At 42.0% G+C, this 14,849-nt stretch overlaps 1 protein-coding gene across 1 annotated transcript; it reads right to left on the bottom strand.

Annotated features, from left to right (window-relative positions):
• Positions 1 to 6,528: 6,528 nt before the first annotated feature.
• ythdf2 (YTH N6-methyladenosine RNA binding protein 2) lies at positions 6,529 to 14,849 on the bottom strand. The gene is made up of 6 exons (XM_022750747.1): positions 14,673 to 14,849; positions 14,421 to 14,445; positions 13,074 to 13,153; positions 10,129 to 11,826; positions 8,415 to 8,480; positions 6,529 to 7,040 (listed from the first exon to the last, which is right to left on the bottom strand). The coding sequence occupies exons 1-6, from the start codon at positions 14,697 to 14,699 to the stop codon at positions 7,017 to 7,019; spliced, it is 1,920 nt and encodes a 639-aa protein (XP_022606468.1). The 5' UTR covers positions 14,700 to 14,849; the 3' UTR covers positions 6,529 to 7,016.

The raw sequence follows: 14,849 nt of genomic DNA, 5'->3' as shown, positions 1-14,849 counted from the left end.
TAATGAGAGGATGGAGACTTGTTATTTAGATTCTGTTTTCCAGTCTGTACATGGCTATAGTTACATGCGCAGAGTGCACAGAGAGAGAGAGAGAGAGAGAGAGAACAGCAGAGAAGAGATGGAGAGTAGGAGGGAGGGAGGGTAATGTGGGGGGTGGGGGGTGGGGGGGTAACGACACAGCTTTACCAACTGTAATGAAGAACTGCTTGGTCTGGTTAAACCGTACCAAGCTCTTAACCAGGAACAGCGGAGGCAGTGCTATGGCGAGGATAAGGCGTAGCGGCGCATCGCTGTGTGTACTCATAAATATCTAGTCGTCATCCTTTGTTTTGCTCTGAGGGGAAGATGGTCTGCAGGAATGGCAGCAATCAGGTAGCTGGGCTGCTGCTCTCTTTATGGTGCAACAAAGGTAGCTGTGCTCGCTCGCTCTATCTCACTCCCTGTATCTCTGTGCTCTCCTCTCTCTGTGGTGCTTTTTAATGATGTGCTGTAGTATGTGTATACGGAGAATGCCTTAATGGTGCGAATGCTGCTTTGATGATCACTACATGTATTTTTTTTTTTCTCTTTGTTCATATTTTGTTGCTGGAAAACCCTTTCTTCCACATCCACAAACGCATGCATGCATTAACACACTCTGGGCTGTTCAATCAGAGGAATCACAATGTCATTGGGTTTGTATCATATATGTTTTGTTTTTTTCCTGTATTGTCTGTACAGAAAATCTGTTTTCATTGCAAAGGGAGAATGCATGTTGGTTGTGGGATTAGCATGCAATGTACTTTGACATGTGAAATGACCGCATAGCCGCCTCTGAGCCTACAGGGAGGAGAGATCACAGGTGAGGAAAGAGGAATGAGAAAGTCAAACAGAGATGGACCGATAAAAAAAAACAAAAAACAAAAAACAAAAATGGGATGCACCTTTAAGCGATTAGCAAATACAGCACATGTTGAAAATTGCTGTAGAAGATGAATACAAAGGAGGGAAAGTGTTGCTAAAAGGAGGGTAAGTGACAGAGGAGAACAGGACATGAAAAGGACCCAAGAACGTTTTGGAAGTTTGGGTTTGAGCTCTTTGTGTTCACAGTGGACCTTGATTTAATTTCAATACAATTAAGGCACGCGGTGAATGCCAAGAGAGAAGCCACAGTCTCCGCTCACCTGAGAGACCAGCATAAAGCCGCTATACAGGACAGGAGAGTGGCACTGACAACTACACAGATGGAATCTTCACTACATTCCTATGAGATTAACAGGCAATGACGTTAACAGTCGCAGAGAGGCAGGAGAAGAGGCATTAGGCGAAGAAGTGACAGCGTAGTGACCTGAGACAGGTGTACGGGTCAGTTAATCTAGGGTACGTATTATTAAGACATACAGGAAACATAAGAGGGACAAATACACCGTAATCTCTGGGCGCCAGTCTAACTAATATACTGGTTTCCATAATGTCAGAAAAGACAGAGCCGTAGGCAGCCTACCAGTGTCGGTCCTGTGGCCAAATGGACAGAGGGATCACACCAGGGGGATTTGCCATGTGGTGACAGAGGGCCACTTCAAAGGTCTGTGGGTTTACGCATGAGCGTACACTTGCCCTATGAGAGAGGAAGGAGGAAAAACAGGTCGAGAATGCTATAAGAGCATGATGTGCTGCACTGTAGAAAAATTATTGTTTTTACTCACTTCTGCCAGTAGGCCTATCATAAAAGGCAACAACCTCCTGAATCATTCTCACGCATGCTGATTTCTCTCATTTCCATGACCGTCCATACTCTGCAAATACAGCTCTGCGCTTTAAAATTATAGTTTTCAATATTACTTTGCCTTTGTTTGTGTTCTTTTTGTTCTGCAAAAAAAGTCTCAATAAAGAAGTCATTTCATGGACTGCATTTCTGTTTGTACAATTCTAGTTTTTCTTTTCAAAGTAAAAAGGCCCACAGCACATCAAGTCATTTAAATAATGAGCTTCATTTCTACTCCTATAATCACAGAGCTGCATCAAATGATTCCAGCTGTAAACTGCTGTAGGCGATAGAGATGAGAGTTGACCTACATCTCAGATGACGGAGGCGGAATACGCAAAAAAAAAAAAAAAAAGAAAGAAAGAAATTGTGGATTTTCGTAGAGATTCTTTACCATCTATTTTACATACTGCTGTATCTGTAATTCTCGGTTTCTTCAGGCTTTCGTATTGTCAGAATATGACTTTATATTTTTCAAAATCACCACGAAAACAATCATGCATCATAGCTAAGCAGTTAAAAAAAATTGTAAACCCGAGATTATATGGAACACACAAATGCAAATTGGGTTTTTTTTTCCTACAATACATCCTGCATCTATATTAGACCAGCATGCTTCTCTATATTTTTATATAGCAGTGGGTGACATTTAATTATTGCCTGTCATCTCCACACAATTAGAGCGTGCAGAGGGCAAGTGTGCCACATATGTTGAGACAGAGGTCATCAACTGTTTTCAGGCCCCTGCGCCTGTCTACACATTATGCATTTCCCAAACTCTCAATAGAATTGGGACACTAGAAGAAATGAGGGGGTAATACTCAATATGTCAACAGTGCAGGACCCCTGGCGATGGAGAGCAGGTGACCACATATAGATCCCCTCACATGATAAAAACATTCATCAGCATGACGTTTTTTTTTTGTTGTTGCTGCTACTGCTTTCAGTTATGATGAAAAATAAAGCTGAGACATTGATGACAGGTGTAAAATTACAGGCCATGGAGAGGGGATATTTTATTGTTCATGTTAATTAAAAATAACAACTTATTTTAACATCTTTTATCAAATAATCTAAGTTAAATGTGATACAGTGACTGAAACTGGCAACTAATATAGGTCCATGAACATAAATGTATTTATTAATTTTCTAATAAAATAAAACAGTCCAGATCCATTATCTATTTTTTTTTCCTTTTAGCTTCAGTAGGCTGCATATTTCTTCTTTTATATATTAAATGCAGGCTTCTCGATTCGAAACAAAACACACGAAAAGAGAAGAAATCTAATTTAGTCATGTAAATAGAGGTCGGGTTGGCGACATGGTGAAGCGTCACTAATGGAAGAAAGAGATGGATGCCTCATGGTAATGAGGGAAAATAAAGCAGAACCATGACCTTGCAGTGCAATATGAACCCACAGACACAACACGTTTACTGCGAGGCTCTCTTACCTAAACGATAGTTTCTATCAGACAAAATACAACAGACAATATTTGAAATATTATGCCATATATAATGCAGGGTCAGAGTTTAACCAAGGAATAGTCTTTATAATCGCTTAAATGAATCGATGTAAAAACATGAGAACCAGTGAATTGTTATTGTGCATTTTCTGAATATATTCTTTTAAATTTTTGTCTGAATTCATTACAGCCCGGTGAAGTCAGAGAAGGGAGACTGACTGGTGATAATTCAAGTGCCTCTTATGTATTTAGTTAATAGTGTCGAGATTCTGCACATGAAAAAAAAAGCAAGTCCTACAACACACATACGCACGCACGCTCTCACGCACGCAAACGCGCACACCCACACACACACACACGCGCACACACACGCGCGCGCGCGCGCGCACACACACACACACACACACACACACACAACAAAACAGTCATCAGAAGGAGAGGAATTTCTCCTCTAACCACTGCAGGAAAAACTTATTTTCGTTTTCTCCATCTCCTCCATCCATTTAGCTTCATGCGCTCTAAGATGTGTGTGAGTGCTGACCTCCTCCCCTCCTCCTCTTCGCCTTCTACACCCCCCCCCCCCCCCCCCCCCCCCCCCCCCCCTCCACTTTCTCCCCACGGTCCCATTTCCCTTTCTTCTCCTTCATCGTCTCGGTGGCTGTATCTGCCTCTCTTCTTTTATGGCCGTTCATTTGCATCCCAGGAGGGGCTAAAAGGCGTCCCCAGAGACGCGCGGATAAGGGTCACAGGAGATCCCCTCGAGGCAGCGTGTTTGCCACGCACCCACAACGCAGACACGACACGTGCCGTCAACCCCCCTCTCGACACCCGACACTCAAACACTCAAACACACACACACGCACACACAGAGGTCCTCTCTTCCTAAGAACCTGCCCTTCAGTCCCAAGATGCTGTCCCCACTTTGAGCACTGGTATAGGTCTATCTCCAGCCTAAGTTTCGAAAATTAGGTGTTTCGAAGTTTGATTCTATTTGTAAATTATTATTATTATTACTGAGGCCATTGTTGAAGGTTGTGCTTATTGTGTACATACTCAGGGGCAGTCATAATTTATACTTTTTTTTTTTAAATAACGTGAACCACCCCTTGGGGCAGTGCTTCATCTGTACAGCCTATCCACATTTTATGTGAATTAAAAAAGTCAGAAGAGCACATTATACTGAGGCTATAAATCTTAGCTAAATTCAGAGGCTGTAACCTAACCTTAAAATTTGGACATACAGCTTAACACAGCAGGGGTTTTTTATGTAGATCATGCTAATATGATTTATATATAACAAAGAAATCTTTACTTTTTATCTAGATAAGTTCCTGTCAAAAAGGCTAGAAGAAGGCTGTTAATTTTGGTGGTAGGTTCACCAGTTTATTTGGTGTATGGGTTGTAATTTTAGGAAATTTAGTAAATGTGTTGCCCCCTGTTTTAATAGCCTATCGTCTGCATTATAGGCCACGTACAGCCATCAAATCTCAAGAATATAGGACAACATGGCACTAACCATTAATTGAATTTTTTATAGCCTGCCAAACATTTATGTGCGACTGTTTGAACTGTTGGTGGTAAACGCCGTGTTTCAAAAACAAAACAAACCATCAAATTAAAAAAACAAACAAAAAAACCCATATTCAGACCGAATGTAATGCATCCATGCTTATCGCCGAGACCCGTTAACCCAACCGAGGAAGACTGTCTTCTGGAAAATGAATAGCAATAAATAATGCTATGTCGCCCTCTTGTGGCCGTTACGTTACAGTCACAATGGCGAAGAGAGAAAATGGCGGATTGCACATCATTTCCCCATCATTTGAACACACGCAGGTAAGAGACACAGGGTAAACATTTTGACAACTTCAGCTCCAAGTCAACCATGTCAAGTTATTCACACTGCTTACCTTTCATGCACGGATTTGCTCTGAAATCACTCACTCGTAGGCGATAGGCCAATTGAGCTTTAGCCCAAGTTACCTTAAAACACCTTTTAGTCTTTCAGGCAAAAATGCCTTGCACAAATCTTCGAGGGCTACATCACATTGGTGGATTGCCACAAAAGAAATGAAATACAGGATGGTATATATATATATATAAATAAATTAAAAAAAAGCCTTACTCGTTTAGCAGATGCCAACACGTATTGTTCCACCTGCTGTTAGGAAAACCATACAACATAAATAAACAGGTACAACTGGCCGCCCACGTGACTACAGGAAAAAAAACAAACAAAAAAAAAAAAACTAATGATGAGGGAAACCCACACATGACTTTGTGGAGCATCTTTATTATGCCACAAATAAAAGCCAGTAGTTCTGAAAGAGGACCTTGCGTTTTTTTTTTGTTTGTTTTTTTTTTTTTTTTTTTTACTCACCAACAATGACATTCTGAAAATGGTGGAAGCTGCTTGTGATATTATAGTATGCACAGTTGGCTGAGCAGTCAGAAACAGGAAGGTGAGAGTGTGGAGAACAAGGCAGGTTTGGAAGTAGAGAGGAAAGAAATGCAGGGTACAGTGGTGATAACTGGAAGTCAGCATGAGGGGTGGACGGGTTGAGTATGAAGGTTAGCAGAAAAACATTCATTCATATACCCATCAGGAAAAAGAAAAACAGATGAAAAGAAAGCACAGACTTACTGCATGACAAAATTGCTTTACAGAGTCAAACAAGGGGAATGCACACCAGTTCTGCTGAATATACCACATTTATTACTTTTGAACTGATTAATAGAAAGAGTGGGGGCAAGGCCACTCGCATCACTGTCTTTAGAAAACGGGGGGAGGAGAAAAAAAAAGAAAGAAACAAGAAAGCAGCCCATAGCAAAGATGAATTAACTTGTCCAAGATAACGAAAAAGAATGTAAATAAATCCAACGAAGACTGTTAACAGAGGGCCCCATTTTTTTAGACCATAAAATTATACACCAAGCAAGGCTCATCAACTTAACATTTCTTCTGCTTTCAAACTCTTGACCCCTTTCCCTGCTCTTCCTCTCCAGATCTTCCAGACCCTACCTTCCACCCACACACATGCGCACGCACGCACACACGCACGCACGCACACACGCACGCACACACACACACACTCCATCTGGTACATGCAAAAACAAAATAGAGGGCCATCCTGAACATCTGCAGTCCTCTTAACCAAAAACATGGAAAGCATGTATGAAACAGATTCTGGAGTGAGCATAGCTGACACCCGTCTATGATGAAAATCCACTGAGGGAAAACTCCACTGGGTCCTGGTTGAAGAGTTGAGCATCCTTAGAAGACAGGGGGATGGGGGGATGGGGGAAAGGGGGGGGGGTTACAAAGAAAATGAGACAAACTGCCCATTCTTGACTTTGGGACACTATTATAAGCCAACACTACAAATTTCTATTGGATTTGTGTGTTTGTGAGAGAATTAAAGACTTGCTCTTGAACCATAAAAACAGAGGATCCTTTCATTTAAAAAAAAAAAAAAAAAAAAAAAAAAAAAAGGAAAAAAGGAAAAAGCAGCATACAGGGGGAAAAAGCATATGTAGTGGAATGGGGTGGGGCAAAAAAGATTTCACCTAAGGATGCTATGCATTTAGTTGTAGTCCTATGAATAATCGTTTCCTTTTCTTTTTACTACAAGTTCGAAGTAAGTCTTTAAAGTCAAAAGAAATCAAGAAAGTCTTCATTTAGTTTTTTTGTCCTTGGTTAATTCTTCACCCCTATTAGAATTTCTTAAGAGATCTGGATTTAATGATGTAATGGGGTGGACAGGGCTTGAGGGGGGCCATTGCAGTCTTTTGACCAAAGCACTGACTGTTACTTGACTCGTCCTTGGCGCTCCTAGAACACAATCAAAAGAGACAGCAAATTACACACGATGACATACAATATATTGCATTTTGAAAATACAGTTGACCCAGTTACCCACAACTTCAAGTTCATTCTTTGCTAGTTATTAACAGGGCAACTCCAGCCAAACTACAAAGGACAGCTCAGACATCAGCCCATTTTATACAGCCTGTTCAAAGTGGGAATGTTGTGCTTTTTTTCTGCCCCGTTCTGTAGAAAAAATATGAGCATGGAATGGGGGGGCATTGTTGTTACTCCTTTAAGCTGACAGGACAGGTAGTTACAGAGCCAGATCAACATGTGTAAAAGGGAGAGCTGCTGGCATCACAGGTACACAAGGTTCTAGGTGATGTAAATTTCATCCGATGGTCATCCGAGGGCGTCCATGAGACTGTGGTGCAGAAATTTGCGTATCCACCAATTTGTTATGACTGCACGGCCGCTACGCCACCAGAGTATCAGTTGTGCGTGAACTGGAAAGCAATCATGGATGCTGGGTTTGAAGAGAGGTTGTGTGACGTCCGCCACTACCTTCATGTTTTCACTTCATCTTTAAAAGAATAAGTACAGCAGATAAAGCAGCTCTTCTTCTTGCATTGGTATCGCCATGTTAATTTGATTCGGAGTGTGCATGTACAGAATACAAATACACTTTTCCACCCAAATTAGCGGGCTTATACCTGCTAATAAAGACCGATTGACCCTTTTCCACTGCCACTTTCTGTTCAGACTGAGGAGACACACAACTGAAAGGAGCAAAGTCTTCACATGCACTAGCAGAGCACACAGACAGATGCAGTGGGGGAAGAGTGAGCTGCTACCTGCCTTTCAAACTTTCAGGTCTCATACCCGGGTTGATGCTCCAGTAAAAATGTCTGAGCCGCCGTGTGAGACGCATTCGATCTGCGATTGTGTGTTTTTAAAACTTATTTTGGGGCTGTACCTCACTCTGAGGGGTAGGTGTAGCCACTGTTTCTGGTTTAACAGCACAGTGCCGGGCAGGTGACAGGTCTGTCTACATCTGTACTCTGAAAGATGAAAATTAGTGTGCTCACCCGGGTGCATCAGTGCCGATAAATAACCGCGTCTACTGTAGTCATTTGACCAGGGTGTAAATGCTTAGCGGGTTTTTCAATCAGTAGAAAAGGGGGTTTGGACGATAATCTTCTGCACGTGAAACAGATTAAGTTTTTATATGCTTGATTTCTGGTCGTTCAACAGCTCAAGACATCAAACAACCAACTTAATATGTAGAAGTTTTAAATCACCTGAACTATCCGATAAGATTTCAAGGAGTCTCCATCAAGTATTAAAATAACAACATGCATACTGCTTCTGCCTATGGCAACAGATGAAGCAAGTTACCTGAAGCCTGTAATGAGTCCTGTTGCTTGGGTTGCTGGGATATGGCTCACTGCCTTGGACCTCCACCTGTCACACAGAGGAGTAAAAACTGAGCGCAACTGAAACAATGTCACATTTAAAAAACAAACAAGTCACTATGCTTAAATTAGATTTTAGAACAGCAGAGGATTTTGACAATGTTGCATTAACCCTACCATGTCATGATCAAATGCTAAAATATAGATTACAATTCTGCCTACAGACATCACACAGGCATTATATTTAGGAACAACCAAATTTCTCTAGACCTAACTTTGACATTCCACATCAACAAATTATCAATCTACAACTATCATGTACAACTTGAATTAACAATAATTGTCCTGGATAAAAAAAAATTAAGCTATTTGAAGTTTCATATACCGACAGAACTCATCCATTATGTCCATCACTATGCAACAAATAGTTTTACTGTTGTCATTAACATTGTCTTTTAACACAAATCACAGTATTTAATATTTCTTAATGAATACTTGAAAACACTGAGTCATACAACTGCAAAATAACAAAAAAATGTGAATGACTGCTGCCGTTACATTTTGTACACTTTTTAGTATAGATACCTTGCTTGTTTGCTGTAAAATGTGAGAAAGCAGGCAGTAAAGCCAATGTTCCCAACAAAATCTGTAATAAATGTAAGTACAGTATGCTTTTTTAAAATAGCCATTACTTTTTCCTACACCTTAAGTATAGAGTGAGGTACATATAAAGAGTCAACTAAAACAGTTCTCGGCATGAACCAACTAAAGTCACAACACAGTGGAAGATAAATGTTTATATCCACAGAATAAAACAAGCTTTTCTATATCTAATAGCAAGCAGGCCAATAACGTCAATTTACTAAAAGTTAACAAGCTCCTGTGTTATTTTTATATAATTTTCCCTTAATTTGTCGCTCTGTAAGATAAAAAGGTTACAAAATGTGTACTACAACTGTGCAAGACACCAAAGCCTCAGTATTAAACAGTACCCTTTTCCAAAATTAAATAAGAAATGCAAACAAGTATTCATTTTATGAGCCACAATACACATTTGCTCTTCTATTTTTGTTCCTTATGTTGATGAGTTCAACACAAAATAAGCTAAACATATTTCACCTAATACCAAAATGAGTGTTAAGACATAGGGGATTGAAAAAAAACAAAAACAGTTCACATAGCTTCAGGAGGTTGCGACACTGAGTATATGTTGTAGATAGGAACAGATACCACCGGACATGACCATAACCGCAATACAAACCAATCAATTCAATGTGTTATCATGTAATCCACTCTGTTACCATTTTATAATATAAGTGTAATTTGTCTGAATATCACCAAGTAAAATTATTTCTCGTGTTCATTCTTCTGTATATGGTATTCTATCTTAAAGCAGGGCATTACACATTAGTGATAACAGACAGAAAACATAACACCACAGTGAAAAACTCTAGAGAAACAAAAATCACCAAATATCCTACTATGTACAATCACATTGAATTCTGACAAAGATCTAAATCCAGCTGTAAATCCTTGAGTTGTTTCTCTATCCCTTTGTAATGCAAAAAGCAATGTTGTACATGCACACACACATCCATACTGGCTTCATAGATTGCACCTTTTACAATATAAGTTAAAGCCAAGCACTTTTTTTCATTTATCTATTTTATCACCTCATTCAACAGTAACTAGGTTACCTTTTTCACACACTCTTCCTCCTCCTGACGCTTCTCGTAGTGAGAAAAGTCATCGAAGATTGAAGTGGTGTGCTTATATCCAGCGATGATCTTTAGCACCTGCCTGGCCTTGTCCAGTGGTACCTCCTGTGTGTCCCGAGAGTTGGTCACTGGCTTGTTTTCGTTGTTCTCGAGTCGAATGTGCCTCAGCTGACTGTTGGGAACGTCCTTCACAAAGATCCAGCGCACATCAAAACGACCCTTCCACTTGTCCTGTGACCACACGCCTGCAGACGTGTTGTAGTCCACGGGTGAGCGCATCTCTGCTACACCACAGAAGTGACCACTCCCATTGACACTGAACAGAAGGTAAAGTGGCCCTTTGCCACCCAATGAACGATAGGCCGTGTCAAGCCTCTTGTTGCCATGCTCCGTGCTGCACCAGATGTTGTACTTGATGGAGCGGTGGATGTCATCCTCGGAGTAGCTCTTGATGATAAACACCCGCCCCTGCTTGGGATTCCAGTCAAAGTCCTTGGGGTTATAATTGTTGACCATTCGCAACTTCTCTAAGACTGGGTGAGGCTCAGAGGGGACCCCGGGAACAACACCCACACCAGAAGAGGTAGGAGGCGACTGGCCTGTACCACTCCCACTGGCATCCCCAAAACCATTAGCCCGGTTCCGTGGAGGGACCCAACGAGTAGGCTGAGAAGGTTGCTGCTGTTGGCTTTGGGGAGGAGGAGGACCCTGGGAGAGGGGAGGCTGGGGCATTGGAGCCATACCTGGCTGCCCACTGGGAGGAAGCTGATGCTGCCCCATCTGGGAAACGGGCGGTACCAGCTGTCCATTGCTGAGGGGCATTTGTGGGTTCCCTGCAGCAGTAGCTCCAGGCTGTGGGGAGGCCTGATTGGGCGGCTGCCCATTGCTGGGAATAGGGGGCACCTGCTGAGGGGTGGCAGCTTTAGGCATGGTACCCTTGTTGTCCCAAGTGCCGATGTCCATGTTGTGTTTAATGGGCGGAGGAGGCAAATTGGCACCGGCCATGCCACCCTTGGTTTTCAGCTTGGGTTGAGGCTTGGCTGGCTTGCTGGCAATGTCGGCCCAGGAGGCGGGCTTGGCAGGGGCAATTGAGACAGGAGGCATGCTGGGAGGTCCTACAGATGATACAGGGCCAAGGGGACCCCCACCAGGCAAGCCAGAGCCAACCACCTTAGGAGCCATGTCCCCATTACCACCGGGAGCAGCACCGCTGATCTTAAGCCCTGCCATGCCTTGGTCAAGGCTGTTCATACCAGGTGCCTTGTTGAGTGGCTCATTGGCAGCAGGTGCAAATGGGGACTGTCCATCGATCATTGCACCCCCAAGGGAGCTGGGAGCATAGGCATAGCTGCTGCTGTAGCCAGAGCTCTGTGGTGTCCCCGACTGTCCCTGAGAGCTGCTATTGCCCCAAGCCGAGAAGTCGATACCACTAGGGAAGAAGTTGAAGCCGTGCTGGCCCAGGAAAGGGTTGCTCCCCAGGGGGCCAGGCTGGCCAAACATAGCGTCCGGGAGGTAGTGGGGCTCCCCATTGCTCAGCTGTCCATAGGAGGCCAGGTAAGGCATAGGAGGGTCCCCACCCGTGGACCATGCTGCCTCATTTAGGGAGTAGGAAAATCCTATGGAGGGGCTGTAGTAGCTGGGCATGTACGAGTCCGACATGGCCGTATAGGCATTGCTCTAAATAGAAAAAGATTTAGTTTTAGTGACAAGATGTTAAAAGAGCAAACATTTCCTTGCAACAACAAACATTACTAGTAACATTAATTCTTAACATAAGCTTCTGTTTGATATGTGTATACCTTGTTCTTGTAGATCCAAAAAGTCAGACCAAGATAAAAGATGAGCAAAATTATTGAATTATTGTTATTATACCAAAGATTCACCACACAATAATGAAGTACGTATAAGAACTATAACAGGTATCCCTCCTCCTCTCCTCCTATCTCATCTGTAAATGCACAGCACTGAACTATGTTACTTTTTGCTTATTTATAGTCTCTTGGACAAAAAGATGGTGCATTCTTTTGAGTGGAGGAAAATACAGGCTCCATTCTTTTCCTCTACAGCCCACTTAACAGGCAGTGCCTCTGTTACTACACATGGGGAACTCCCGCTACCACAGTGCAAAGAAATAAAATCCAAGGCCAGATAAATGAACTTTCCCAATGCAGCTGCAAATGCTTATGGCCTTCTCATACTCCTTATTCATGCAAATATCAAGGATGTGCACACACATAACTTGGTCTCAAGGCCAATTAAACAACTTAGTCTACAAGTGTGTATATTAATCTTCTGATAAGAGAAATTTCCTGAAGTTGATACAAAGAAATTACATCAACCAATATCTTAAGAGAAATCAACTGATGAACCAACTGAATGTTTGAAATTCATAGAGGAAGAGAAGTTCTGAAAGCAGTCAACAAGTCTATGTAGGTTTCGACTCTGTGCCTCTTCACACACATTGATTTTACGTCAGGGATGCTCAAATAGTTGGTGATGTACTTCATTTACACCATATTCAGTTTACATGAAGCCTGGATGATCCAACAACTCAAATATAATATCCAAAACTTCATTGTGTGTCCAAGGTAACATGTATAGTGTCCATATTATGGATGCAAACTTCAAGATCAGCAGTCAATCAAAGCATTTATAAACTGACCCAAGCGACTATGCCACCTTTTTTTCCCTCTTTTAAATAAACATTTACTATCAATGACTACAAAAATCTGCAATTATCATACTGTTCACATAAAAAGTCATCTACTGTCATCCAGATTAAACCTGCTGATTTTATCTATCAACTCCACCACAATCATTGGTCACTCATGACTTAGTTAGGATTAAACCAAAAACAAAACCCAACTGGAGGATACTTGAGTCATGAAAAGCACCTGTGGGCAAACACCTGTCAAAAAGCTTACCTGTCTGGCCTGAGTATTCAGGTAAGGCTCAAACTCATCGTCATTCAAAGTATCCTTTTGGGTCACAGCTCCGTTTTGCACTGAAAAGAAAGCAACACTGATGTTAACAAAATGCACAAGTTTGTAACTCCAGAGATGTAAGTGGTGAGATACATTACATTATGTAGTCATTTCACATCAGCATCATAGCCACTTGTTACATAACAAAACCACTCCCTGCAATTATTTATGAGTCTCACAGGAAAAGCCACTGAAATATGACATCTCATATTGTAACTGCTCAATATTCTTCACATTACACAGCATAAACTTGCACAATGATGAAGAAACACAGATGAATCGGCACTTTGAAGAATTAATTGCAAACCTTCAACAATTCCAAATCTGTTTGTTGATGGAATCAACAAACAGATTTAATTCAGGATATGTTAAACCATTAGTGATCCTTCCACAGCATATTCAATGCATGTTAAACGCAGAAGGACCTGTGGCCCATGGTTTGTTTTCACAACTTTGGAAGTGTTCTCTGCTATAGCAGGCGGTGATGTGTTGGATGACATGGGATTCTTTGAGAGGATTTCAGGACTTCGAAAAGTTAGATTAAAATACACACGGGTTTGTAAATTCGTGTTATCCAACGGTACAGTCTGAGCAGCATGATGACGGGAACGTGTGAGGCCCATTTGGACACAGGAAAAGCATGTCGGAAGACGTGTCATTTTGGGTTAACTTAGCAACCAGCTAATGTTAGCACGTTAGCTATGTGGTTAGCTGCGTGCAGTGCGCAGCGTCTCCATGTTAACGAGCGCCAACAGTCCTTTCAACATGACGGACCTGGCTAACGTTAGCCGAGTGGTCAGCGTGCTTGGATGGCACCTGTAGCTTAACACTGCAAAAAAATTGAACACTAACTAATATCTTGAAAGACTGGCTAATTAGAGTGTATTCTCGCACCTGCCAGTGCAATAAAAAGCGTTGCAAGTACAACCAGGAAAATGATGCTGATATGTGTCATGTTGCCATTTAACGTTGTTAGCTTGTCAAGAGATGGCTAATGCTAACTGTGGGAACCTTACAAGTGTCATTTCTGGGAAGTAAAGGAAACTCACGAATGATAAGTTAAGGTCTGAGAACGCTTTTATGAAACACCATGTCGTTTTGTGTTTTAATGAAGTGGCAAATTAAGTGCAAAAATCTTTACAACTTACACAGACAGGCCTTTTTGCCAAGACGCTAGGAGACAAGCTATCGCATCCGCGCACGCAAGATTTTCAAAGCGCACCTCACGTAAAAAGATCCGCATTCACTCAACCTGAGTCGATAATGCAAGACAATATTTGGTCTTACCTTTATTAGCTTGGCCTTTCGGTCTCTGGATTGGGTCCAGGTGATTCATGAAGGTTTGATTTATGAGAAGAGAGGAAGGGGAAAAAAATAGATGAAGAGATATATTTTCAGCAGTCAGTTCCTTTAGCAGGTGGTCAGGCCTACTGCACTACTGAGCCACAGCCGCTGCCTCTGAGCTAAGCTATCCTCGCTAGCCGTCGCGATGGTGAGAAATTTGGCCCTCGTAAATGTTCAGAAAATACCTCTCTTTACCTGTTCAAGAAGGCTGCTGGCTGACATGTCTTTCCCCCCCGGCGCCTGTGTAACTGTATTTACTCCTAAATAAAAGCGGCAGGGTGTAGAATTTGTCTAGCTATTGAAGAGTTTCAGCCAAGCGCCCCTATCTCTCTACAGAGCCTGGTTTCTACACAATGGCGGGCTGCAGTTTGC

The sequence above is a fragment of the Seriola dumerili genome, unplaced genomic scaffold (genome assembly GCF_002260705.1).
Source record: "Seriola dumerili isolate Sdu_G_001 unplaced genomic scaffold, Sdu_1.0 BDQW01000149.1, whole genome shotgun sequence".
Classification (NCBI taxonomy): Eukaryota; Metazoa; Chordata; class Actinopteri; order Carangiformes; family Carangidae; genus Seriola; species Seriola dumerili.
This window is presented reverse-complemented; position numbering and strand designations above follow the sequence as displayed.

Coding starts and splice junctions, on each gene's coding strand:
- ythdf2 (XM_022750747.1), bottom strand. CDS start 14,699: ATGTCAGCCAGCAGCCTTCTTGAACAG. Junction 11,827..13,073: donor TGAATACTCAGGCCAGACAG/GTAAGCTTTTTG, acceptor TTTTCTATTTAG/AGCAATGCCTATACGGCCAT. Junction 7,041..8,414: donor GGACTCATTACAGGCTTCAG/GTAACTTGCTTC, acceptor ATTGTGTTCTAG/GAGCGCCAAGGACGAGTCAA.